Source organism: Conger conger, chromosome 10 (assembly GCF_963514075.1).
Source record: "Conger conger chromosome 10, fConCon1.1, whole genome shotgun sequence".
In the NCBI taxonomy this organism is placed as follows: Eukaryota; Metazoa; Chordata; class Actinopteri; order Anguilliformes; family Congridae; genus Conger; species Conger conger.
This window is the reverse complement of record NC_083769.1, coordinates 26,782,509-26,809,519: the sequence shown is the minus strand read 5'-3', so window position 1 is coordinate 26,809,519 and position 27,011 is coordinate 26,782,509. Positions and strand designations below refer to the sequence as shown.

Genomic DNA, 27,011 nt, shown 5'->3' with positions numbered 1-27,011 from the left:
ATACGATTATGCTACAGTGCCACTCATGGATTACCACATGAAAGTAGTTTCTTAGTCCTTCTTAGTTCTTTTCTGTATCATGGGATTTATATGTTTTTTTTTTTTTGTTTTCTTTCAGTGGAGAAGCATTTAACTGCTCTCTGGCTAACCCCAAATCTTATCGTAACTGTAAATGTTTCTGATGTCTCTCCGAAACTTGTTCTGTCTCTCCATATCACTCTCAGGGCCTAGGCCCTTGCCAGCTGCATGGGCTGTTGAAGGTGGTTGAGGGGAACTGAGATGCATTTTACTAAGCATTAGAAACGTGTATCGGACCTCTCCTCTTCCCGATAATCTGCGGTCAGTGAGTGAGATCATGACCAGAGATGGTTCACCAGACAAGCGCTTAAATGGCCTCTGGCTCTTCCAGGCATACGGCCTAAAAGGATATACTACCACCACAAATCAATCCTCTGAACAATGCACAAGGGACACGCTATCTTCCACTGTGGAGAACGAGTTCTGGACTTGGGTAGCTCTTAAAAATTCTTATTGTAACAATTCCCCGTCATCCCTTACCCAGGTTTCCTAAACTGTGTTGCGTAATACTTAAAATAGCCCTACACATGCCTAGCCTCTTGTGGATGTAAGAATTCAATAAATGCATTATGCTGTCCCTGAATTAGTGTAACATTGTAGCAGTGGGCAGTGTGGCTACATCATTAATGCTGCATTCTGATGATGTTCTACATTAACTGGAGAGACACATACAGTGCCTGTGTTTTTGGATGCACCATAAAAGGTCTTAAAAGGAGAGTGCATGTTCTTTGTTTTGATTTATTCATTTTCCCCCTCACTTTTACAGTCCATTGCCAAGAGGGGTGTCAGGCAGAAGTCAAACGTGTTATGGATTTTTCACTTGTTTGCCAAATGTTAATTCCTGTTCTTGTTTGCAATCCGCGCCTGTCAGCCCCTGACCCCAAATGTAGAATAGAATAGAATTTTTGGTGACAGTAACACTTTTGTGAATGTCAAACAAAATCTACCAGCACCCTGTCTGGTGAGGGCAAAGGTTTTTCTAGATCAAAGAAAACAACAACAGTAAAATGTCTTACTGTTTGTGGTTAGTGCACAAGCTAGGAGTTAATAGTCTTCTTTAACATCATTTTAGTGGTGTTAGGCTTGTTAATTACTTCTGTTTAGTGCTGGTTTGTGTAGTCTGTGTCCAAGTTACACCTTGATTTACATTTTTGGATGAGGAACCAGGGCTGAAAATCTTTTGCAGGGATGTTTATTTTTCAAAAAAGACAAAGTTGAAAGACTAAAAAGCTTCATTTAACACTTAGCTATAATGTATACTACTTCAAACATTTTTGTGGTTTGCACTTGTAAAGACTTGTGGTTCTGCTATTTTTCCCTGCACCTCTCCCCTCACGAATTGGGTGCTTGGTCTCTTGGGTTCGCTCCCTTCTCTCTCTGCGGTGTGTTAGCTTCCCTGTGGAGAGCATATCGCTCCAGGTGAAACCAAGACGGAAGAATTTCATCAGCTGTCCACAGATGCGGCTGATTTGCTGATTTATCACTGACTTTTGTGTTAGTGGCCGGGGGATAATCCGCACTCAATTTTTGTGTCTGTGGGAATCAAGGGAAGCATGTGGCTCCTATTATATCCCCATCATGATGGGGTATCCTCATCCCAAAATTCCCTCTCTTACAGTCCCGCAATTTTAGTCTGTTTTAGACAGCATGATTAAAGGCCCTTGTGTGGCTGGAACTTCCCTCTGCCTGGCTCCTGTGAAAATCCATCCATGAAGAATAAACCTTTTTGCCAATAATACATTAAATCAAACTCCTGGATCAAACTCCTGGGTGGAACGAGAACAATGATATCTCAGCCATTGAAGTGCTTCACCACAATGTTGGTACTGACTGATACTGTTCAACTGGAATCATCTTACTGTTCTGTCTAGGATGCATTTGGTTGCATAATACCTTTGAAATAAAGCTTGTTTCAGCAAAGTCAGTCAGTGCAGGGATCTGTCCATGTATGTAAATGTGAAGCACATTTCTAACTCATGTTATTTTATTGTATTTCAGGGGATGTGTACATCCAGCAGACACAGGACACCAAGAATCCGGTCATCTATGGTGTCTTTTCTGTCTCTGGGTGAGTTACTGACCAACATTTGATTGGATGGGCCATGGGTGCAGAGTTGGAAACAATGGTATATACTGTATAGTATCTTTAAAAAAAAATAAAAAACATAATTGTGGGGACATTGCTTCACTGCTTCATCAGGGTTCACCCAAGCATGTGTCCACCAAAACTCTTCTCTTCACTTCGCCTGAGCTGTGCAGTAACTGGTGGCATGGCTACAGTTAACTGCAGGCATCTGATTTAACCTGACTTAATGGGCTCTGAGGGGGCTATGAGGCAGGAGAGTATCTGCTGAGTGAAAACTTCAACCTTTGAGCTGCTATGTATGGCCCTGCAGGGCTACTGGCTGAAGCAATACTAGGTTTCATTCTGGACCATGGGGCACTACACTAAGAAAAATGTCTCAGCTGGATATGGCACCCAGCATCCCTGACAGTCTTCCTGTTAATGCTAATGTTAATTTAAATGTTACTGAAATATTAAAGGAGCGGAATGTTGCCATATGTCAGGCCCGTGGAGTGCTGACACGGTCTGCACAGCAGAAAGCGTAAGCGCACTTCCTGTCAATCTGCGGGAAAGCCTTTTCTCCTCTTGGAGCCCTTTATAGCTGGGTGTCCATCAGCCGCATTAATAACCCTCCAAAGCAATTATAATTCACGCAGTAGCCGCCAGCGCGCGGACAGTAATGAAACCTGAAAGGAACGCACATGGAAAGCAAATTCAGCAGCTGTGATACGCGGTAGACCTGATCCCCAGATGTCTTCCCGCCAACAGTGACCCCGCCCACTAATCCCAAATACCTAGACCAGTGCTGAGGGCAGGTCCATTCCCGTGTGTGAGGGGATGAGGGAATGGCTGCCAGACAGTTGTAATACCCTCCTCCATCATGTCTGTCTGGGATTGGCATTTAGCTTGGATGTGGAAATGGTGGGTGGTTTTTAACGTTGGAAATCGAAAAACAGATGTCTATTCTATTCTGTTTATATTTGCGTTTTCTGGTGAAGTCAACAATGGGGTTGCACAAGGCCAGCTGTGCCACTTAGAAGAGTTGGCTAGGTGCTGCACACTTTTCTGACTTTATTACTAAATTGTAATAAACTTTGTAGCCCATTTTAATGATGTTTCTTGTACTCCTCCACTAATGAGTTTAACTTTATGTGAAATAGTTAAACATGTGTCTACTGTGAAAACATTAACAGAGATACCACTCAATAAATTTGTTCACAGCATGGATTTATTTGACACCCCCTCTCCCTGTAGACTCCCTCTGTAATTTGTGTCTGTTTTCCATTGCATTGGATCACATGCTATTACCCTGATGCAGCCCATGCCTTGCTGACAGCACTTCCTCTGCTCCAGGTCTGTGTTCAAAGGCTCCGCAGTGTGTGTCTATTCCATGGCCGACATCCGCATGGTGTTCAACGGGCCTTTCGCTCACAAGGAGGGGCCCAACTACCAGTGGGTGGCCTACACTGGGAAGATCCCCTACCCCCGGCCTGGGACAGTGAGTCACTGCCACAACCGTGTGTCCTCTCTACATACACAATTGCATGGTTCAAATGGACAAATTCAATCTAACATGGAAATGCTCTTTATTGTGTATTTTTTGCTAGAGAGCAGATTAAAGGGGCACTTTACCCAAAAAATAAAACTATTACAGAATGTTTTTGCTTGCCCAGAGTACTATCTATTCATCCATATTTTTTACAATTTACATTTTAAAAATTCTACTTCTTTTGCTGCATTGAGTAGCAGAAAAACTGTACTCCAGACAGGTCTATTATATCAGACACTACAGGGCAGCCTGTAGCATAGTGGTTAAGGTAAATGACTGGGATACGCAAGGTCGGTGGTTCTAATCCAAGGCCCTTAACCCTGCATTGCTCCTGGGGAGGATTGTCTCCTGCTTAGTCTAATCAACTGTATGCCGCTCTGGATAAGAGCCTCTGCCAAATGCCAATAATGTAATGTAATATTGCGCTGGAGTACATCAAAAAAGTTGAGAAATCTAGAAACATCAGCAAAGCTATCTGGATGGACAGATAGTACTCTGGAAACATGCTCACTATCCCAGCCTCCTCAGTGGCACAGCACAACACCATCTCCATTATGACCTCAGTATCTCTTCAGCCAGGTGGTTCTCTTATGGATTCCTCAAGGAATGCTTTAACCTGCCGGAGATTTAATTATTTCACTTAATGTTGTTTAAATCTGGTTCTATTAAAGATCACGTATAGACATTATGGAGATATCACCACTAGGGGTTTTCTTTGGACTCTACTTCAATTTGATCAAAATACATCACGTGGAGTCATCTTTGTAGCTGTTCATTTCAGAATAATCACAGTGTATTAACAAGCATTGTGATGAGACACTATTGTGACAGAAATGCTAGCTCCCAGAGTTTAGGGTCATAAAAATGCTGTCCATATTGCGAGTTATGTTTGCTCTGGTGGATAACCACTTTGCTTATGTGTTCTTTCTTGTAGTGCCCAGGAGGAACGTTCACGCCAAACATGAAGTCCACCAAGGATTACCCTGACGAAGTCATCAACTTCATGCGGAACCACCCAACCATGTACAATGCAGTGTACCCGGTGCACAAGCGCCCCCTGGTGGTGAGGACGAACGTCGACTACGAGTTCACCACCATCACAGTGGACCAGGTGACAGCTGCAGATGGGAGCTACGAGGTGCTTTTCCTGGGGACAGGTGAGTTATCACTCTCTCAAGCGCCATCTGCAGTTTGTGATGCTTACCACACATTTTATTTCTATTCTCTTCTAGACACAAAAACATGAAAAGTGCGCAGGGCACTCTGGAAAGAAATGATTAATTGTCATGTGGTTATTTGGCTTTATTTGTTTATAAATGGTAAATGGTTGGCATTTATATAGCGCCTTTATCCAAAGCGCTGTACAATTGATGCTTCTCATTCACCCATTCATACACACACTCACACACCAACGGCGATTGGCTGCCATGCAAGGCGCCGACCAGCTCGTCAGGAGCATTTAGGGGCTAGGTGTCTTGCTCAGGGACACTTCGACACAGCCCGGGCGGGGGATCGAACCGGCAACCCTCCGACTGCCAGACGACTGCTCTTACTGCCTGAGTCATGTCGCCATGTCGCCCAGTTTATACATCAGCCACTCTTCTTTTTATTATATTAAATTAAATAAATCCATGGTAAATTAATATGCATGGACACCATTAGAGATTAACTAAATGATTATGGGCAGATTATCTCATCTAGTCACACTGGGCCACCACTTTCAACATTGTGTCATTCTGATTGACAGATTTTCATCAAGTGAGATAATAACCAGGTCAGAGTGTAAACTTGTCCCAGCACCACGCTAACACACACAAACACTTACTGTACATGAACACACACACACACACACACACACACACACACATATCCTCTCTCACTCATTCAAACTTAAAATCCCTTCTTGATCATTGAAGTACCTTAAATGAGTAAATTATAACTTGAGTCTTACTGTGCAAATTAAAATGTGTGCAGGCAGAAGGAACATGAAAAATGTCACAATGTATTCTGGGGATATAAGAGATGTGAAAGCAGGCTGGAAAGTGTGAAAGTTCTCATTGTTTAAAGCACAGTGTTTTATACCATGCTTTGGAGGTTCATTTGGAGATCAGAAAAAAAAAACTACAGGGAGGTTCTGTATTTAGATCACACCATAAAAATATTGTGAAAGTAACTGGATCTTTTTGAGACTTCTTGTGTACCTCAAGGGACAAAATATTATTTTACCAGCAAACTTAACCACAGTTAATAACAAAATTCCCGTTTTTGGCATACTGGAAAAACCTAGTACCAAGTACAAACCCAAAGATGCCGTGTAGTCAATTTCCATGAGTCAGGTTTTCTTACAGTGGCAGAACATCCTGAATATAAACAAATAATTCTGCCAACTGCAGTTCATTGTGAAAAGTCAATCACAGGAAGCTAGAATTCTGAGGGGAAAAACAAATTATATTTTAGTAGCCCATTAGGGAATGATCTTAACAAATCTGCAATTCAGTCCTGAAAGCAAGCCAGAATCTCTTGCTAGCTTGATACCTTCAATTGCGTTGGCACTGTACAGGTTACCCCAGTCTGATAAACTGTCTCCTCAGAAACATTAATGTAGGCCCCTTGGCGTGACTGTGGAGGAGTAACTGACAGCTTTAAGGTCGCCCGCATTGCCATCACGCTCAATCCGCAAAGTCAAAACAGGTTGAAATGTCTCTCCTTAAATGCTGTACAGTTGGCTTTCAAATTTTAAAAGCCCTTTCACTCACATAATTTGTTAAAGAAAGCAGTATGATATTATGAGCAAATCTGAGAGTGTCACCCGTTTCTCCACCTATTTTAGTTGCTAAATAATTCCTCTTGTTCCTTCTCTTTGAACCTCTTAAGGGAGATATGACATCACTCATACTGAACACACGTCCTTCAGAAATGTCTTTTCTTTTGTGTCTTGTCTATCATGTTGAACCAGGACTATGTTGCATCAAAGACTAATGGATTATGTGTGATGGGCCGGAATGTTTCTTAGCGTAATGGAATGTTTTGTTTTATCATGGGCTGTCATGTCCACCTTTTGTTTGATGCCTTGTTAAGGCCACCTTGCATTTCTGATTTTACATTGATTGTACATTCATGTACATGGCAAAGAAAAGACCTCAAACCTGGAATTTTTGACAGCGTGGTTTTTAAGTGCTGAAGTGGCTCACTGCGCTCTCCTGCTGTGTACTGCACAGATCGAGGAACGGTTCAGAAGGTGATAGTTCTGCCCAGAGATGACTTGCAGACTGAAGAGCTGGTGCTGGAGGAGGTGGAGGTGTTCAAGGTGAGTCTCTCTCACTCCCTCTCAGTTCAGTTCAGCGTGCTTTCTTCTATTTCTTTTGTTACAAAACTTATAACAACAATTAAAATGTAGTTCTCACAGCATTCCAAGTCATGAAAAGAACATCTCTGATCTTTTTTTCCTTTCTCTTGCCCTCTGTGACTCCTCTCTTTCTTGTCTCTCTTTGTCTCAGTCTCTACATGAAAAAAAATTTATAATTCACCTACTTTGTGAGCTTTCTTTTTTTCATACGTCTAATTAAGATTGTTGGCTAAGGACGTTTAATGCCTGAGGATACGGTAATCTTGGGATATGTTGATAAAACTGTCAAAATGTCAGTGTTGATTGATCGTCTTCTTTTCCATACCAGGTTCCAACTCCAATTACGACAATGAAAATTTCATCCAAAAGGGTATGTGTCTGATGCTTGAATAACAGCTGGGCAGAACTGATCGGTCTTCAGAGCATCTCTAATATTCCATTGCTCTCCAAACCACAAAACAGCCAATGGCTAAATGTGAGGGCTAAAATGGAAGCTTTCTTTCACTGTAGTTTGATAGTTTGGTTCCACACCAGATTGTCCTCCCATAAGTGATTTTATACATCCATTCAGATAGTCAGACAATGAATAAAGAATGGAAAAGTCATAAAGCATTATTCCAGTGTTGTTGTCTTTCTTGGAGATTAAGCTGTTGGTTTGTGATTTATGCATGAGTGTCAAGACAGACGTAGTTGCATAGAGTCCCAGTGTTATAGATTTACAACGGCCAGTCATAAAACTGCTAGAGATGTCCACCTGTGCACACATCTGGGGAGGTTCCCTTATCTCAGATGCAGGGGTCCCTCAGGTAGACTGTGACTAGGAGGAGAATTACTGAAGAAAATAGTCTGCACATGTGGAAAAAAACCCTTTTTATTAGTTTGAGTGCATTGACCTGTCGTAATTTGGGAGGGGAATTACAACAGCTGTTTATGGAATACTGTTTCAGTTTACTCCATTGTTTCACTCAAGTACGTTATCTATCATTACTTTGGATTGTAAAACTAGTTAAAAATGAGTTTGCAACAATTTTCTTGTTGGAATCAGCAAAGCTATATCAGTCATTCTAAATGTGATAAACATAATAGTTATTAAAGTGGTTATTATATTATAGTTTTATAATATTATATTGTTATTATTGTTATTTTACTTTTTACTAGTTAATACTATAGTACTACACAGCATGACCCTGTGGCATAGTCAAATATTTCCTTTTTCCCTCATCCAGAATAACGTGAACCCCTCCTCCATAGGCAAAGCTCTGACGTCCTGTCGTTTGCTTCTCTCTCTCCACAGCAACAGCTGTACGTGGGGTCAGCGGTGGGCGTGACTCACCTGGCCCTGCATCGCTGTGACGTGTACGGAGAGGCCTGCGCTGACTGCTGCCTGGCCCGCGACCCCTACTGCGCCTGGGACGGCAAGTCCTGCTCACGCTACTCTGCGTCGCAGAAGAGGTAAGGATCATACACGTGACCGCGTGGACTGTGTGTACGTGCGCGTCCGTACAAATGCATGCTTTTTTCATTGTGTCTATGCAGTGTTTAGTGATGTCTACTGCGGGGTGACGCTCAGTGATCGAAGCAATGTGTTCTCTGAGGGGGTCTGTCACAAGGGACTGCTAATGTGCAATGTACTGTCATTTCGGGATGTAAACCTCTGGCCTCACAACGATTCAATTTGATTATGATTATTTAGCAAACAGTTCAATGCATCATTAAAATATCTCATTTCACCACAATTCAATTCCATTCGATTATTTTGATGTGATTCAATCCATTTCATTACAAAAACATTTTTTTTTCATCCTCTGAAAACACAAATGTGACTGGAGAAATGTATGTACTCAGTATGAGTGGAATATAGACATAAAAAGTTCTCAGCTCATTTATTTTCAAGAAGTGCTGTATTTAAGTTATTATTGAAATAGTTATTTGAATTGATTATAATCGATTCTAACAGTTCAAATTGATGCAGTGGAATTGCCACCTTAAGATCGATGCATCACAATGCAGTGATGTATTTTTACACCCATACTGTCATATGAATCTATGTGTACAATGGCTGTGGTTAATTGGTAAATGGCCCATGTGAATGTATAGAGTTTGGTTGTCCAAAGATCATAATGTAGTTAATATTTCTATTTGGAAATACTGATCTGACCCATTTAGGCGCAGCCGTCGACAGGACGTGAAGTATGGGAACCCCATTCGGCAGTGCCGAGGATACAACTCCAACGGTGAGCCCAGTCCCTCACTCTGACTCCAGTCAGCCAATGCAGTGGTAGTTGATTCAATCCATGTATTATAAAGTGTATGTGTATATATAGAGATGCGTCTCCTGGTGCGTGACGGTTGCCATGGCGTTGTGTTCGCTGCAGCCAATAAGAACACCCTGGAGATGGTGCAGTATGGGGTGGAGGGCAGCAGCACCTTCCTGGAGTGCCAGGCCAGGTCCCCGCATGTGTCAATCAAGTGGCACCTGCAGAAAGATAACAGCGACAGGAAGAAAGAGGTAAGAGCCTGTCCGTCCGTCAAAGGGCAGCCCAGCCCTGCAGGTACCTCCCACGGGGCAACAACTATTCAATCCAGCCCTGTCTACAGGAACGCTACCACTATCCATTCCAGCCCTGACCACAGGGGCGCTAACACTATCCATTCCAGCCCTGACCACAGGGGCACTAACACTAGCCATTCCAGCCCTGTCCACAGGGGCACTAACACTAGCCATTCCAGCCCTGACTACAGGGGCGCTAACCCTAGCCGTTCCAGCCCTGACTACAGGGGCGCTAACCCTAGCCGTTCCAGCCCTGTCCACAGGGGCACTAACACTAGCCATTCCAGCCCTGTCCACAGGGGCCCTAACACTAGCCATTCCAGCCCTGACTACAGGGGCGCTAACACTAGCCATTCCAGGGGACCTCGCCACTCTTAATTTACAGCATAGACAGTTACCCACTATCTTTTGTGTACTTCACTACGCTCAAGTTACATTTAACTTTCTTGAACAAATAATAGCTATGTGGATGAGATTACTTTTCCCATTATCTGTAGTTTAGGTTTACATACAGATGATGTGAATACAGTGTTTTGACTATGTTGAATGCTTGCCGAACATGCATTCATGTGAACACTGAGGTGGAGTGTGGGGAAAGGCTACCATGCCCATCCTGTTGCACAGGATGTGAACTTGATGCCAATCCTGTTTCCATTGTAAAAACACAACTCCAATCAGGACACGAAAGACTGTTACAGGCTGTTAGAGAACATTTTAAAGTAAATGGGTAAAGAGAAAATACTCATAAAACTTCTTTCTCAATATCTGTGCTTTAAACTTATAATGTAGAAAATCAGTTTTGCTATATTCAGTGACATAGTTAAGATTATAATTTCTGTATTGTAATTTGTTATTTTTAGTGCATTTGTTATACGGAGAGATTTACAGAATTTCCTTGAATGTAATTTATGGTAAAACAGCATAAACTGCCCCCACCTTAGCTAGGGATAGTGGTTAGGGAGCCATTTCTGTAATGAACAGGCCAGGGCTTTGATTCATCATGAGTGTTCCTCTGCTGCACACACCCCAAGCATTGTGTTTTGGAAACGTGATGGGCGGGAGGGTGAACCCATGGAAAATGTGAGAGAGAGAGAGAGGGTGGGGTGGCAGGCAGGCCTTTTCTGCTGCACCTCAGCCGAGATGAGCTTCTTCTGCCAGCCGGAAACTGGCCTTTGCGATAATTTGCCGTTGGCACCAGTGGAAGATGGGAAGGTCTGGTTTAGTCATCGCTCACAGGAGGCAAAGCAAACATTTTGAACAAAGGACCGCACCCCGGTGATGATCTGAGGAAAAAACGTGGAGAAAGGGAGCATAGGCCAAGGGTGTGGCCTCGCTCCAGTCCAATGGTCCAGCCTGGCTTCCTGGGACCAGCTCCATCGCACTGAGAGAGGTGGCCATTGCCAATTACTGTAGTGAGGTCCTGACCGCATACTTATTCCGTCCCCCAGGCAGCAGGGGGCACTGTGGGGTAGGGATCTCAAAGCCTCGGTGTGTGGCTCTGGCATGGATCTACCTGGGTACAAAGCAGGGAAGTGAAACTGCACCTCTAGAAGCGGGACTCCCTAGCAATCCCACCCTAAACACTATGAAGAGAGTAAACTCTGGAGAAGAGAGAAAGGACTCACAGAAAGGGCTTAAACCATCCCTCCTTCTCAGATGTGTACAGTGTAGGCTTCCATGCTGACTCACTCGCGGTATTGTCCAGGGACAGATCATGGAGGAAAGTGGGAAGTGTTAGCTTAAGCAAACGCAAAAACAATGGTCCGAGTCTTTGATGAAGAGCCAGCAGAGAGCGCTGCCCTGCCCTGTATCCGTGGATGGAAAAGTGTGCGTGAAAGCACATCAAGCGCAGGAAGGAAGGTGGGCTTCAGAGTTAAGGGCACAGCAGGGAGATCGACATCCAGGCTTTTAGCACTGTGTTCTCTATCATGCCCTTTAGGCATCTCTCATTACTTACTAAGGGCCTGTAGATGAGAGATTATGGTGTGTGGTTTTATGTGAATAAACACATATTTTATTTCCCATTAGGCCTGATGTTGATATTTTCGTGTTCCGTTCTGCATGGTTAGTCCGCACCTCGTTAAGATTAAGGTGTGTGGGAGTACATTTCCATGCCACTGTTATACACTTTAAGGGCCTGTTAAACTTTGGTGTAGTGCTGGTCAGTGAGTCTCTCTCACAATTATTTTTCCATTTAATTTACTTTACTTGCAGGACAACTACTACAGTCATATTGCCAAAGCAACACAATATTATACTGTACATAGAAACACACAGAAACATGGAAACCACATACCCTCAGTGAGCACTTTATTAGGTATTTATTAGACTTATTTTTTAGACGTGTTGAGTCTTCTGCTGAGTGTATATCGCATGCAACGAACATGAACACTTACAGTAAACATATTACAGGTAAAGAGTGACATATTTTTATTGACTACATTTTTTTAATCTTTAAAATAGATTAACAAAATGATTAATTAACTAATTAAAATATAATACAATATATCACGTAGACCAAGTTAGCTCATAATGTTCCGAACAGTGCAATTTCTATGACAAATAAATAAGAAATGACTTCCAGATCAGCTTAGATTTTTGTGTGTGTGTAAACTCTAATTCATTGTGTGATAATGATAGTATAATATGTGGCTACATATTTGTCATCTGTTTGTGGGGCTGTAGGCCCTTCTCCTAATATATTATTGATCATTTTTCATTTTGCAAATATTTTGGAAGTTGGGGATAATTATGTTATATTTATTTTTAAATAATGATTTCCTTTCTTGATTGTAATAAGTACAATATAAAAGAAAATGAATCCCTGTCTCAACCTCATTGTTTGTACACTGATCGCACAGCCTGTCCTCTCTGGCCGGCCAGGTTTGCCTGTTAGCCTTTTTCTGTGGTTAGCCTGGCTGTGGTCGCTGATGCAATATTGAGAGGATATGATAGGATATGTGTCTCTCTCTCAGATGCGGTCGGACGGGCGGGTCCTGAAGACGGAGCAGGGCCTCCTTCTGCGCTCCTTGCAGCTGTCGGACGGCGGGGTGTACTACTGCACCTCCACGGAGAAGAACTTCAAACACACGCTGGTGCGGGTGCAGCTGCTGGTGCTGTCGGCGCGCGCCATCAACAACGTGCTGGCGGAGACGGGCGGCCCCGCCGCCTCCACCGCCTCGCTCCAGTCCAGCGCCTGGACCCCCAGCGCCGGCCAGTACAAGGACCTGCTCACCATCCTCAGCCAGCCCGAGATGAGCCTCATCAACCAGTACTGCCAGGACTACTGGCACCTGGGCAGCGCCAGCCCCAAGGACCCCGGGCTGGGCTCCATCCGAGGGAAGGAGCTGAAGGAGCTGAAGAAGCCGCGCAACCGCCGGAATCACAACGAGATGGAGGGCCAGGAGACATGAGGAGCTCACCTCCCCAGCCTCCACACGCTCACACACATACACATACGCACACCTACGCACACATACGCACACACACACTCACACAGACACACGCACATACACTCACACATGCACACACACACACCCACTCTCACATGCACACACACACGCACTCTCACACATGCACGCACACACACACACACACCCTCCACACACACACACACACACACACACACACACACACAGACACACACACACACACAGACACACAGACACACATACACGCACACACTCAAACTCTCTCACACACACACACACACACACACACTCACACTCTCTCAGACACACACACTTACACTCTCACACATATCCTCACACACATGCTCACACACACGCTCACTCACATGCACACATACACACACACTCTCACACACACTCACTCTCACATGCACACACACACATGCACACATTCACATACACACGCACACACATGCACGTACACATGTAAAAAACACACACACACACACACATGCTTGCACACACGCATGCATATATGAACAAAACAAAAAAAAACACACACACGCACACACATACATACATGCTTACACCCATCCCCAAAAATGGGAGAGACTCATTCAGTAAGAAATAAAAACTTCACTACACGCAAGAGACACCAACCTAAATAAGCAACAGGAAACAAGCAGGCAGAAGGTTTCTTTTAATGGTTTAACAAAAAATAAGATACACAGTATTTATTGTAGGTTGTACATAGTATGATTCTGTGGATTTCTTTGTACTTAAATAGAAAAAAGGCTCTTTGTGTATAGATAACTTCTGGGCAAATATTGTTATTATTGTTATTGTGATAATTAATTTTAATATTGTTGTTATTATTACAAAAATCTTAATTTTTCATCAGCGACAATTCTATATTGAAAGTGTATACTGCAGTAACTAAGGGGAAAAAGGGTTTTTATAACTAGGGAACAGGACTGACAGATGGATTATAGGTAGAACCTTCCGGTTTTTACTGATGACATGGTACTTTGACACAGAATTTGAAAGATGTGATGGAGACTTGGTTCCTGCAGCCACCAAATAGCACAGACACACACACATACACATGCACACACACACATACACACACGTACACACACTATCTCTTGTGGAAAGCACTGCTGTATAATTTCATTGCCTCCATAAGTGTCCATGTTTCTAAAAGAAACAATCTTAACAGACACCTTTCAACTGAACCAAAAATCCTCCCACGCTTTCAGTAGCTTCTTCCATAAATGGGCGAGGTACGTCCATTTGATGTTCTCTCTCAGAACATGTTCTATCTACCTTTGTCGTGTCAACAGTTTGTTTTTTTCACTGTATTTGTTACTCTTTTGTGAGTCTGGTCTCTTCCAAAACAATCTTCAACACGTGTTGTTTTTTTTCCATGTGTATATATTACTGCTAAATACTGTACCTGTGATATTATAAAAGTTGAAAAAATTGGTTTTCTTTGGGGGTAAAATCATTTGCCTGTGAAGGGGATAATAGGGTTGCATTGCATGACATTTCTAAAGCACCATAGAATTAAAAAGTAGACCTTTAAAATATAAGCCGTTACATATTTATAGATCAACATAATGTCATCAGTCATGGTAATGTAAAAAAGAGGGTAAATACCCTTCTGATCAGCTGGACATGTAGAAGCCTAGAACCTCGATGGTTGATTTAAAATCTGGGTAGAATGGAGAAGACATGTTGGGGCATGTGTCTGATATGGAAGCTGAAAGAAAGTCACATCATTTGGGCCTCTGGCCGAACTTGAACAGGGTAATTGTTACGCTCCATTGCTTCTTCTTATCAATTCTCAACACTGCTGTTTGAGCTGCCAAGCTCAGGCAGTCATACCTCTCCCGTCCTAGGCAAATGGTGTTTCCAGATAACATATATAGGCTTATGTGGCCTATAGAAAGGACACTGAAGCCCTAATAGGCATCAGCTCCTCCGTTTCTGACCCAATCGTGTAACGGATTTCTGAGGCATGAGTTGGCATGTGAACATCCGTTACAGAATGTGATGTCACTCCTTCAGAAGCAGTAAGAGTACAACTAGTTCCCTTGGCTGGTGACCTTGGTCTTTAGCTCAGCGGTCTAACCGTTTCTCTTGTTGTGAAGAGAAGCGACAAGGGTGGTGGTTTAGAACCCAGAGTCAATCTACCATTATATACATTAGAATTGAGCCAGGGCTGATATGCATTGTATGGCTATCAGGGTGGGGCTTGGCTAAAGGGAGACACTAGCACATAACAGATCGTGGCAGATATTGCCAATTTCTTGCTGCTTACCCAATTACATGGAAAAGTAAACCAAGCACAGGTTAAACAATAAAGGAAGCCTCCATCTCCTTGACCAAGCAATATCATTTTGGCTACACGTACAGAGACATATACTGTATGTATATACACATCGGGAACTTTTAAACAGAGCGTGACTCATACCAAAATCTTGGGAAGCTGGCTTTTCATTGTGTGCATGAAATCTATGTGTACTGTATATAAATATGGAACAAAAAAGCTATGTTGCTGTCTTTATTAAATAACAAGAAACAAGTGAATGTGTATCTTTTGTGAATTAATGTCCGTAAAAAGCCTGAGGAACTGACTCAAGGTAGTAAAAAGAGTAATGAAAGTCTATACGACGGAGAAATGTGAAGATCCTTGACATTGGGCCACTTTCTCCTTTTATACTTTCTTCTCATTTGTTTAGAAGAGGAGTGTCCAATCCTATCCAAAAGGGGCTGGCGTGGGTGCAGGTTTTTGTTTTAGCCCAGCCCTAAGACACCTGATTCTACTTATCAAGGTCTCGATTGAAGGTCATGATTAGTCAGTTAGTTGAGTCAGATATCTCAGTGCTGAGCAGAAATCTGTACCCACACCAGCTTTTTTCAGATAGAATTGCACACCCCTGGTTTAGAACATACTGTTTCACCAGACTGCTCCTGTTTAACCACCTGTGCTTAAACAGGGTTACAACAGAAGATTGTACAATTTGTTAGTATTTTTTAAATGCTTGTCTTTAGTTTCTTTTTGTGTTTTTAAAGAAAGAATATTCAGTTGTTGAATAAGACTAAATGCACAGGTGATGTTATTGTAATGACTCGTGTTAAATTACTCTTCCCCTTTCATTGTTGATGTTGCTGACTAATAAATTAAAGCTCTATATTTTATAAGAATGGAATGCACTGCTCTCATTTTTACAGTAATTGTATTCCTACATTGTATTCACCTACACATCAGTGTTTACAAATGGAACAATGTTCATGAATGCTCAATTACTTGCTTTTACTTAACTCTCCTTTTGGTCACATTTGAGGATTTCAGGAAATGAATTGAACGTTTCCATAATATTCAGTGTGGAATTTAAGGTAAATTGCAGTAAATTACATTACACAGTACATTTTGGTATATTTCTTAATTTTTTTTTATGTTATATTCACAACAACAAAAACACTTTTCAACTAAACTTGTCCTTTATGCTTTTTCCATGTTTAATATAGTACATACTCTACAGTATGTATCCATTCCAAAATGCTTTTCTGTAGTTCTCACAAAGATTTCCCTTACCTATACAGTACCCCTGCAAGTACACATACGTATTTTTGTGTTGCCCATCTGTCATATGAAGACTCTTTCAAAGGACACCTGCTGAATTAAGCTCCCTTTCCATCTTCAGATTGAGGTCAATAGGATCTGAGAGGTGAAACTATAAAGCTGTTTATGTGTCTCAGATACTTGTAAGCTGTATCACAAGAAAAGATTCTTCAATGTGCAAAGGCAAGGGAAGGAGAGAGTGAGAAATCAATGCTGAGAGAAACCCCAAGGAAAACAAAACCAATATAAAAGAAATGCTCCAAATGTAGACGGAGAAGGCACAGCAGTGATGTTATGATGAAAACCGTAAGCTGTGAGTTGTTCTCACAGAGGAGTTTATAGTCTCTAATGACTGCCCTTTGCACTTTTGTCTTCAAACAAAAGACTGTATGGAGGAATGATCAAAGATCCCCTCAATATGTTTACAAATCTTATAAACCACTATAGATGATGACTCCACAGTGTTATCCTTGCAAAGGAAGAGTGTACAAAGTACTGAAAGCATGGATGTGAATATTTGTGACCCTTTATTTACAGAAATAAATGTATAATTTATTTAGGTTGATTCCATTGAAGCATAATTGAAGTAGAATCTTTTTCTATAAGAATGGAGTGCACTGCTCCATTATATAAAAATAATAGTACAACCATTTTTATTATTTGCTTTGCTATATCTATATAGTATACAATGCTATACAGTAAAATCTTATAGGTGACTTTGTTACACGGAAGACCATCCAGCATTATCAGTGTTCTAGTCATGCATGAGAACAAGGGGAGTGATAAGCACTTGAGCTGAATTATCATCTAACTGTCCGACTTCTTCAGCTTCTGCTGACCACAGCACAGTCTCACTAAATCTGGGGTTAAATCACCTCTGCCGTTCCCCATCCTCTACCTCCCACGCCCTCTTCTGCCTTCCTCTGTCCCCTGTCCTTGTACACCATTGGCTGTCTGCAGTCAACTGACCACGGGGGTGCCCAAAATCCTCTGGAGAGGTGATTGATCCAGTCATTTGCCAGCAGGAAGCGGTTGGTGTCCGGACTGCGTCGCTGACGCCACAAGGGCCCCTTCGGACGAATAGAGCAGCCGTCCAGGATCCAAGGTTGCCATTTGAGGGTTAGAGGCCAAACTTAGGGAGCCAGCATGGGAGCAGGAGCCAGTGCTGAAGAGAAGCACTCCAAACAACTGGAGAAGAAGCTGAAGGAGGATGCTGACAAGGACGCCAGGACCGTCAAGCTGCTGCTACTGGGTAAAATATACTTTTCCAGAGGGGAGTAAGTGGAGAGGAGAGGTCAGCTGAGGGATAGAGGTTCAGGGGCTCCACCCCTCCCCCTACCACCCCTTGTACAGATACTTGCATTTTTCTGCTCTACCTAGCCTTTTGCTTGATGTTGTTTAGACAATGAAAGCCCCTGGGTTCCATCTTAGGTGTGCTGTGCTGCCAACTGTGTTCTCAAGCTGTATGGCTTCAGAAAAGTTCCAGGAAAGAGGTCTATGAGAGGTTTTGCATGAGAGTATCTTCAATGCTATTTCCTATTGTGTACAATCTTTCCACATTCCTGAGGCAGATCCAGTCATTTAGGATGCATTGTGTGTATCTTGTCTCTCTTGCCCATGGATTGGTGTTTTGGTTTGATTGCAGCGGTTTGGTATCTTGTTTGTCAAACTGGTCAAAGCTATTCAATCTCTATACCACTACTGCACAGAGCTTCCAAACAGCTGAACTTAGCAACTTTCCTTCATTTTTCGGGTGGAAAGGCTGCTCAGGCCCAGGTGACTTTATTAAGCAGAATTGTTGCTATGCTAATGGGAAACATATTGCAACAGCAGTGTTCACTGTATGGTTCATCCTGGTATCCACATTGTTCCTCAAGAGCTGTGCACCTCCAGCACCATGGATACAGCTGGTGTCTTTATGAACTGCGCAGAGTGTTGTTGAGCACTGAAAGGCAGGTGGGGCTTACACACCTCACTGGCAGCAAGCAATTCCAAACATGCTGCCAATCCCTGCTAATCCTCCAAATACAAATGTAGCAGAACAGAGGTCTTTAGCTCCCCCAGCCACGACCTCTCCACGGCAGACCTATTATACTGCTGTTGTTCCCCCCTAACACCTCACAGTCACTCACTTAATTAAACCAGGTGAGTGCTAACATGGGGCTTAGTCTTTAAAAAGAACTTGGGGACTAAGTGGAGCCGACGCAAGTGGCTTATGGTTCAGACACCCCAGTTCAGTTTCAGCCCTGTCCTCCTGAACGCACAAGAGACAGTCCAGGAATCCGTCCCTTTGTAAGCATAGCAAGATAAACGCTCAGGAGACTACTACAAATCATAGAGAAATGGCACACAAAGATTCTGCCCTCCTAAGCTCTGATCCTGGACCATTACCCACCCTTCGCACAGACTGGTTGGGGATCAATTCCTGGGCTCTGAAAATTCCCTTTGTTAGAGGGATCGCCCATGGCTAAATTGTTTGTCTTGCCTCTTACCAAAATAAAAAGAACAGTTAAGTAATGCATGCCCTCCTTCTGAGAAGAAGCAATCAGATGAGCTTATCTTTGCCATTCTCCTGCAGGCAACCCTGACCTACAAATCGATTGTGCAAAATGAGTTAATCCTATAATCAATCCTAATTTAGATTTAAGCGGCCTGTCATATGCTGGGAGATGATGAAAAGAGACAGGACCCTCTCCCTGAGAGCCTACTGATTAAGATGCACTCTGTTGATGCCAGACTATGATAATTGAGGAGGTACCTTGTAAGCTATTTGCATCCACAGCATGTTGAACATCTGTAGAAAAATACCTGTAACTTTTAAAAGAATATGTAATCCAGAACAAATATGTATTCAATCTTTATTTGTCCTTAACCTAATTTTAGTAATCACAGCTTGTCAACTTGTGATTCCAAAGAAAATTTTGGACAAATGTTGACTGAATCCTAATTCATGTGTAAATCAATCTCACAGTTCTTTAGTATATTACTCTACCCCTTGGTTGAGTTTTCCAAATACTTTTTTTCTTGAAAACTTCAAATTAATTGCAAATTCCATTTACACAGGAATGCTAGATAATATTGTAAGGCAGCATGCCAAAGCACCCCCTCCTCCAGTGAACAGACCTAAGTGTGATTTAAATGAAGTGCACAGTGCTAGATGGTAAATAAAAACGATTTACTGCAGCAATTTTTCAGTGATATAAAAGTTCTTACATTACAGTGTTTGGATATGCCAGGCACTAGTATAATGTTAGCCTTTGTGTACCAAGCTGTACAATAACCCAAAGGATTAACTGTGCTCAGGCCAGGTTAATATGTTGTTAACAGCCCTGGAGGTTATCCACACCCTTATGGCAGCTTTGAAAGAGAGTGGGAGATGTCTGTCAACGCATGGCATGAGAATGAGTCATTCTCTCCAGTGCTGATCTGCTTCAGGGACATGGCGTTTTACAGTCTCCCTCTCCCACTGATATCAGCTTCTCCATGTCCACATATGAATGGCTTAAGACAGAAATAATTAGATCTGTACTTATCAGAATCTCTGCAGGGTGTGGATGCTTACTGATCCAGTGAGAGAGAGAGAGAGAGAGAGAGAGAGAGAGAGAGAGAGAGAGAGAGAGAGAGAGAGAGAGAGAGAGAGAGAGAGAGAGAGAGAGAGAGAGAGAGAGAGAGAGAGAGAGAGAGAGAGAGAGAGAGAGAGACACACTGACCAGCCCTACTCCTAAAGTTTAATGGGTCCTTAAAGTGTCTAGCAGCAGCAAGGAAATGTACACCCACACACCTTAATCTTAATGAAGTGCAGACTAACCGTGCATAACTGAACAAATAAAATAGGTTGAACACACAATATCTCCATTCAATAATTGGATGTATTACTAGTAAATCAACAGCATGCCTAATGTAATTGGAGCAATAGAGCATGTGAGTTTCTTGTTTTCTTGATCCCAGTATTCCCTGTGAGATCTAGAACTCCAGTCAAATAGGGACATTTTTGGCAGTCGTGCTGTTGGGAACCAGGCCGCAATTGAAATCAATGTGTAACACAATAAAATGTTCCTAATATTTTCCTTACACATCCAAAAAAATGCACAGGAATGCAAATACTGGAACAGTGGTTTCTTCATTAAATACCATTATGCAGATGAAGTCATGGGAGAGTCTGTTTTCACACCTTTCCTTTTAGCAAGAGTCAAGCTTACATACATATGCAAACCTGAAACCCCACACCTCTCTTTCTCTCTCTCTTACACACGCACACACACACACACACACACACACACACACACACGCACACTTAATCTGTTCTGGTTTTGAAAAGTATTACTAAACAGGTTTTCCCTATAGTAGTGCAGACACAGTGAAAATGCCACACTGCCATCTATTGACCATTAAATATAGTTACCATCAGATGTTCAAGTCTACAATAAAGTTGTGGTTTATCATAGTGGACCGTATGTTTTTTATGTTATGTGTTATGTGAAGGTCTATAAAGGACACGTAATCCAAAATGATTCATCTTGAACTACCACCTACAATAATCCCCATAGGGTCAAGGTAGGCATCGGATTATCGTAATCTGTCTACTTATACAATTATGAATCCTTTAAAAAAGCAAATATGTTGATGTAACATGCTACATGGGCGAGAGGAAGAAGTTAGTTATTGCACAATTTCTGTGCATGTATTATAATAGCATTTTAATGTCTGACTTACTTCCCAGTACTTAGAAAAAGGTTAGCACCAAACACTATATGAATATCTGCTGTTCTGTGCACTGAAAACAGCATGTGACTGCATGGCAGTGCTGTCACTCATGCTGTCTGCACTTAATTAGGGGCAATCGAAGTAGATCACTGGACAGAGGGTAATGTGATAACTGTCTCACAAGAAGCCTCTATCTTCCTTTTTTGTGGGATAATTGAATTGCAGGGGAGACAAATGCTTGAGATATACTCATGTCCCTAGGTATGTGTTTTACATTACACCCATCAACTGCTCATATAATATTGAAGACTACAGAAGTGTTCAGTAACTGACCTACTAGAGTGGAAAACAAATTATGGAAACCAGTGCCTTCATTTTGTCCAATGAATTATGCCATGTTCGACCATGAATGTTGCTTATTAAGCATGCTTTTCTTTAACATCAAGTCAGTCATCTGATATGTACTACAGAACAACATGTCCGCCTCTGGTCTTTTATATTAGCTAGCCACTATTCTCTCATTGAATGCAAAATTGGTAATACTGGGCGAGACTTTTCTTTCAGCCTTTTTCTATGACTGGTTTTGTGTCCCCAATTTAATCTACACAATGAGTTTCCATGGAATGGAATCAAAATAATGAATTCTGAATTATGAATTGCTGCTGACATAATTTAACACAATGCAATTATATCTCATTGTTCAACGAATTAGTAACTTACTTTTAGATGGAAATTATTACTTTCCTCCTTGCAAGTGTTCACATTGATTTCTGTGCTGCTATAAAACACACTATGGAAATGTGGCTGATTTTCCTTTCTTCTTAATCACATACAGGTGCAGGTGAATCAGGCAAGAGCACAATCGTCAAACAGATGAAGTGAGTACAATAAAAGCTGAATTTATCAACACTGTAGCATCAATCTGGAATGTAAAGGTATATCTCAGGTGAATCACATAATAATTCTCCCCAACAGGATTATCCACCAAGATGGTTACTCACGTGAAGAATGCTTGGAGTTCATCGTAATCATTTACAGCAACACCCTATCCTCTATGATGGCTATTGTGCGAGCGATGACTACACTAAACATGGGCTACGGAGACGCTGCCCAGCAGGTACAGTGAGGAACCTGGGGAAACACCATCACGCAAGAAATGCTAAAATCATATCTGACAGAGGGTATATAACAACATTAATGAGATATACTGTGTGAATACAGAGATATAGCACTTTAACATTAGGTTGTGTATTTAAAAGCAGGCTAAAAGGGGTAGGTGATGACACACTTCATGTACTACAGCTATATACTGTACCTCTCTGTATGATGACCCCATATCTTATCTGTTAATATGAAACTTGTTATGTTCCTATGTTGTGAGTGTGTGTATTCCAGTTCTGTGTCTGTGTTTAAGTGGGTGTCCTATGCACCGCACATGTTTAGCAGTTCTGTGGCTGTCTCTGTGGTGGCAGGATGATGCCAGGAAGCTGTCGCACCTGGCAGACACCATTGAGGAGGGCACTATGCCAAAGGAGATGGCTGAGATTATCATGCGCCTGTGGAAGGATACGGGCATCCAGGCCTGTTTCGACAGAGCCTCTGAATACCAGCTCAATGACTCTGCTGGATAGTAGGTTCACCGCCTCCATAATCACTAATCATGCCTTTTTTAAACTCAACACTGGTTACATATATTACAATCAGACAGCAATTGCATCTGTGGTCAGTTCTGTGAGATATATTAATAGGATGGATTGATTAGCAGGATATTTCCTCCAATGGGGAATGTTTTTGTACAACGGTGACATTAAATATAAATTTTAAAAACTTTCCCCATAATCCATCCATACTGCACGCTTATCTTAACTCACCCCTCCACCCCTGTGTCACACATCTGTGTAGTGAGTGCAGTGTGGCCTTACCCCCTCTCCTCTCTTTCTCTGTGAGCTATCTGAGTGACTTGGAGAGGCTTGTCCAGCCTGGCTACGTCCCCACCGAGCAGGACGTGTTGCGATCAAGAGTCAAGACCACTGGTATCATTGAGACCCAGTTTGGCTTGAAGGATCTCAACTTCAGGTGGGTCCAAACTCCAGACTCCAAAAGCCAGCACATGGTACTCAGCCTAGGCCATCATCCACACAGGCAGGGCCTAAACATCCAAGTGGGTCTCTCCAGCTCTGCCTCAACCCCTCTACAGGATGTTCGATGTGGGTGGCCAGCGCTCAGAGAGGAAGAAGTGGATCCACTGCTTCGAAGGCGTAACCTGCATCATCTTCATCGCTGCTCTGAGTGCATACGATATGGTGCTGGTGGAGGATGATGAAGTGGTGAGATACTGCAACAGTCATGTTATGGCAGCATTGTACAGTTAGGGGGGAATGTCCTGTGCTTAGTCTACAAGCATCAGCTATTGGATAAAAGCATTCAGCTGAATAACATGTAATGTAATGTAAAGATCAGGGCAGAGACATCAGTCCTTGTCATCACGGGCTGCTGAGCCTGTTCTGTTTTTGCTGAGTGCTTAATTACTTATTTGACATCTCTAATTGACAAGGGAAGTCACCGCACCTGGAATCCCAGGTCAAAATTTAGTGATCGCTGAAGGATCAATCTATGACTTGTTATGGGCAATTAATCTGTTCCTGTATACACCTATACATACAGTGTGTAACCGCCTTTCACACATAAGAACACATGTGCAGTGCACCCCATCACTTTTTCATCCTGTCTTCACTCTCTTCTCCTAAAGAACCGAATGCACGAGAGTCTCCACCTCTTCAACAGCATCTGCAACCATCGCTACTTTGCCACCACATCCATCGTACTCTTCCTCAACAAGAAAGACGTCTTCATCGAGAAGATCAAGAAGGCTCACCTGAGCATGTGCTTCCCTGACTATGATGGTGAGATAAGTGCATGGATCAACTTCATAATGGAACATTGTGTGTGTGTGTGTGTGTGTGTGTCTGTAGGGAGGTTCAAGGGCTGATCAGGAGGCACAAAGAGGAAGGTGATGGCAGACAATGAACACTGAAAGGCCAGTTTACATGTTTAGCATGTGGTAGCCTCACAGCAATGTTAACACAATGTTTTGTTTGTCCAGTATGGAGTTTCAGATTTTTGAACCATTTGTGTTATATTACTCAGAGGTCTTGCTGAGGTATAGTAATACCTATGAGGTACAATACAGTCCTTTATGAATGGATTGTGTTGAAAAGAATGTTAGGTGTGTGCTTCTGTTAAATGCCTAAATTGTACTGAAATCTAATATCTATAGAAAATTCTAAAGTTGAAGCATTCAAAGATAAGAGAACATCTCAAATTTGATCATGTTCCAAGTCTAAGTATTGCAGACAATTGGCCTAAATTGGCCTAAAATAAATGTTTGCTGTGCATTTTAAGGTAAGGTACTGTAGTATTTTGGGGCCTGTTCCACAAAGCTGTGGGGGTAACTGAAAACCCAGACACCTCCACATCTGGAACTTGGACTGAAGTAAGAAGAACTGTTCCAGGTTTTACTCTGTGCAGCTATCCAGCTAACTCAGTAATTCTGCTTTGTGGAACATGCCACAGGTAGCTGTAATAACAATGGCATTTTACTACATATCAAAATTACATAAAACATATGGATGTAAAAGCATGATGAACAGTTCTTACTTCATTGAGAACATCATGTTTTTACAATAATATATTTTAATACATTTTATACACTCAGTGAGCCCTTTATTAGGTATTTATTAGACTTATTTTTTAGACATCTTCTGCTGTAGCCTATCGATTTAGAGGTTTGATGCGTTGTGTGTTCAGAGATGCTCTTCTGCATACCACTGTTGTAACTTTTGAGTTACTGTAAACTCTGTAAACTCTAGAGACTGGTGTGTGGGAAAATCCCAGGAGATTAGCAGTTTCTGAGATAGTCAAACCGACCAGTCTGGCACCAACAATAACTCCATGGCCAAAGTTGCTTAGATCACATTTCTTCCATATTCTGAGGTTTGTTATGATCAACAGCTGAACCTCTTAACCATGTCTGCATGCTTTTATGCATCGAGTTGCAAGCACTTGATTTGCTGATTAGATATTTGCATTAATGTGCTGGTGAACAGGGCTACCGAATAATGTGTTTGCTGAGTGTATATATGAAATATAATACTGTAATAATTCATACATTTTACATATATAAAAATTAAAGCCTTATTTTATTTTCATATTATAGTATGTAGTAAAATGTCATTGTTATCACAGCCACCTGAATACTACCTAATAAGTGCAAGCATTTATTTTCTTTCCATTTCGGTCAGTTTTTGGAATTGGAACAGATCAAAGTTCAAATGTTCTCTATATTGGCATACCTTTCTCTTTCCATATGTGTGGTGATATTTGATGTTTAGTTTGTCCTGAATCTGTTGGGGACATGACTTCTCCCTCTACCAGGCCCCAACACCTATGAGGATGCAGGTAATTACATCAAGGTGCAGTTCCTGGACCTCAACATGCGACGAGACATCAAAGAAGTCTACTCCCATATGACCTGTGCCACAGACACAGAGAACGTCAAGTTTGTGTTTGACGCTGTCACCGACATCATCATCAAGGAAAACCTCAAGGACTGCGGTCTCTTCTAAGGTGAGGTGAACATGTGTTGGTATTCTGGTGTGACAGCTTACCTTTTGCACTCACAAGGCCCGCTTTACACAAGGGGTCACTGTCAACTAGAAGAGGAAACACATGGACAGGTTTTGGCAGTGCATGAGCTGAAACGCAGCTGGGCTAATTAAGCTGCCACTGCTAATTATCCCCTCAATTATAAGGGTATGCTAACTCGGGCATTACAGTTTGGGAAAGATGTTCAGCAGCTGAGAATACAAATGATAGTGTGGAAATAAATTATATTGCTACCTCCAAGGAATACACTCCTCTCAAGTATGATATGTGCATTCTCCAGTTTGGTTGAAATAGAATGATATTTACAATCATATTAAAATATTACCTGCTAAAAAAATATATGCACCACAAATTGTCAGCACATGGGGCTGGTAGCATAATTACATATAATTATGCATAATACTGTTTCATCACTTGTCTCCCCCATTGATTTGAAAGGTCAATATTCTTATCAATCACTCATTTCTTCCCCAGGTATGACCTTCCCAGCTTTAACCCCCCTTTCCCCCTCTACCCCTTTCCAACTCATTCTGCTATTTTTGAAGAAAGAAGAAAACATTCCTGTCCAAAGCAACAGACGAAACAATACAAACATGGACCTGCAATCTTATTATATATTTTTTTGTTGTTAATTAGGGAACCCAAGCCTAAGATCACTGCAATTCAAAACACATCTCATCTACTGAAATAAAATTTAGTAAAATGTAGGAAAGTATATCCAGGATTTGAGGAAATTCATGTCATAATTAATTAAATTGGGGGAAAAAAATTCTCCTATAGTCTTATCACAGCTGACATTAAATATAGGCTGTTGCAGATTCTTAAAAGAGGCCAAAATAGGCTTTCTGTAGCAGTATCATATAAACTGTAGTTGTAACATCTGAGCTGCTGTAAACTGGAGAATAATATTGGATGTTCTGAAAATGCAGATGACTGCAAGGCTATTTAATCAGAGAATTGTGTTGGCCTCTACTTTCCACTAGTTACCCTGTGATAACGGGTCCTGAAATAGTTT

General features: G+C 41.9%; 2 protein-coding genes across 3 annotated transcripts in view; both read left to right on the top strand.

Annotated features, from left to right (window-relative positions):
• The window catches only part of LOC133138459 (semaphorin-3F-like), a 78,761-nt gene extending 62,552 nt beyond the window's left edge, over positions 1-16,209 (top strand). For both annotated transcript variants that reach the window (XM_061257238.1, XM_061257237.1), the window contains exons 11-19: positions 2,077-2,146; positions 3,497-3,641; positions 4,627-4,849; positions 6,911-6,999; positions 7,367-7,408; positions 8,333-8,490; positions 9,190-9,272; positions 9,414-9,547; positions 12,565-16,209. In XM_061257238.1, coding sequence (XP_061113222.1) covers positions 2,077-2,146; positions 3,497-3,641; positions 4,627-4,849; positions 6,911-6,999; positions 7,367-7,408; positions 8,333-8,490; positions 9,190-9,272; positions 9,414-9,547; positions 12,565-13,002 — 1,382 coding nt within the window. In that variant the 3' untranslated portion in view covers positions 13,003-16,209. The remainder of the gene's footprint in view (positions 1-2,076; positions 2,147-3,496; positions 3,642-4,626; positions 4,850-6,910; positions 7,000-7,366; positions 7,409-8,332; positions 8,491-9,189; positions 9,273-9,413; positions 9,548-12,564) is intronic.
• A 1,564-nt stretch (positions 16,210-17,773) lies between these two features.
• Positions 17,774-26,515, top strand: gnat1 (guanine nucleotide binding protein (G protein), alpha transducing activity polypeptide 1). The gene is made up of 9 exons (XM_061256824.1): positions 17,774-17,879; positions 22,167-22,209; positions 22,307-22,448; positions 22,804-22,961; positions 23,279-23,407; positions 23,529-23,658; positions 24,081-24,234; positions 25,766-25,957; positions 26,471-26,515. The coding sequence occupies exons 1-8, from the start codon at positions 17,774-17,776 to the stop codon at positions 25,954-25,956; spliced, it is 1,053 nt and encodes a 350-aa protein (XP_061112808.1). The 3' UTR covers position 25,957; positions 26,471-26,515.
• The last annotated feature ends 496 nt before the right edge of the window (positions 26,516-27,011 follow it).

Excerpts from the sequence above, each read along its gene's own strand:
- gnat1 (XM_061256824.1), top strand. The coding sequence starts at position 17,774 with ATGGGAGCAGGAGCCAGTGCTGAAGAGAAGCACTCCAAACAACTGGAG. Across the intron at positions 17,880-22,166 it reads CGTCAAGCTGCTGCTACTGG|GTGCAGGTGAATCAGGCAAG; the intron begins GTAAAATATACT and ends AATCACATACAG. Across the intron at positions 23,408-23,528 it reads TTGAAGGATCTCAACTTCAG|GATGTTCGATGTGGGTGGCC; the intron begins GTGGGTCCAAAC and ends ACCCCTCTACAG.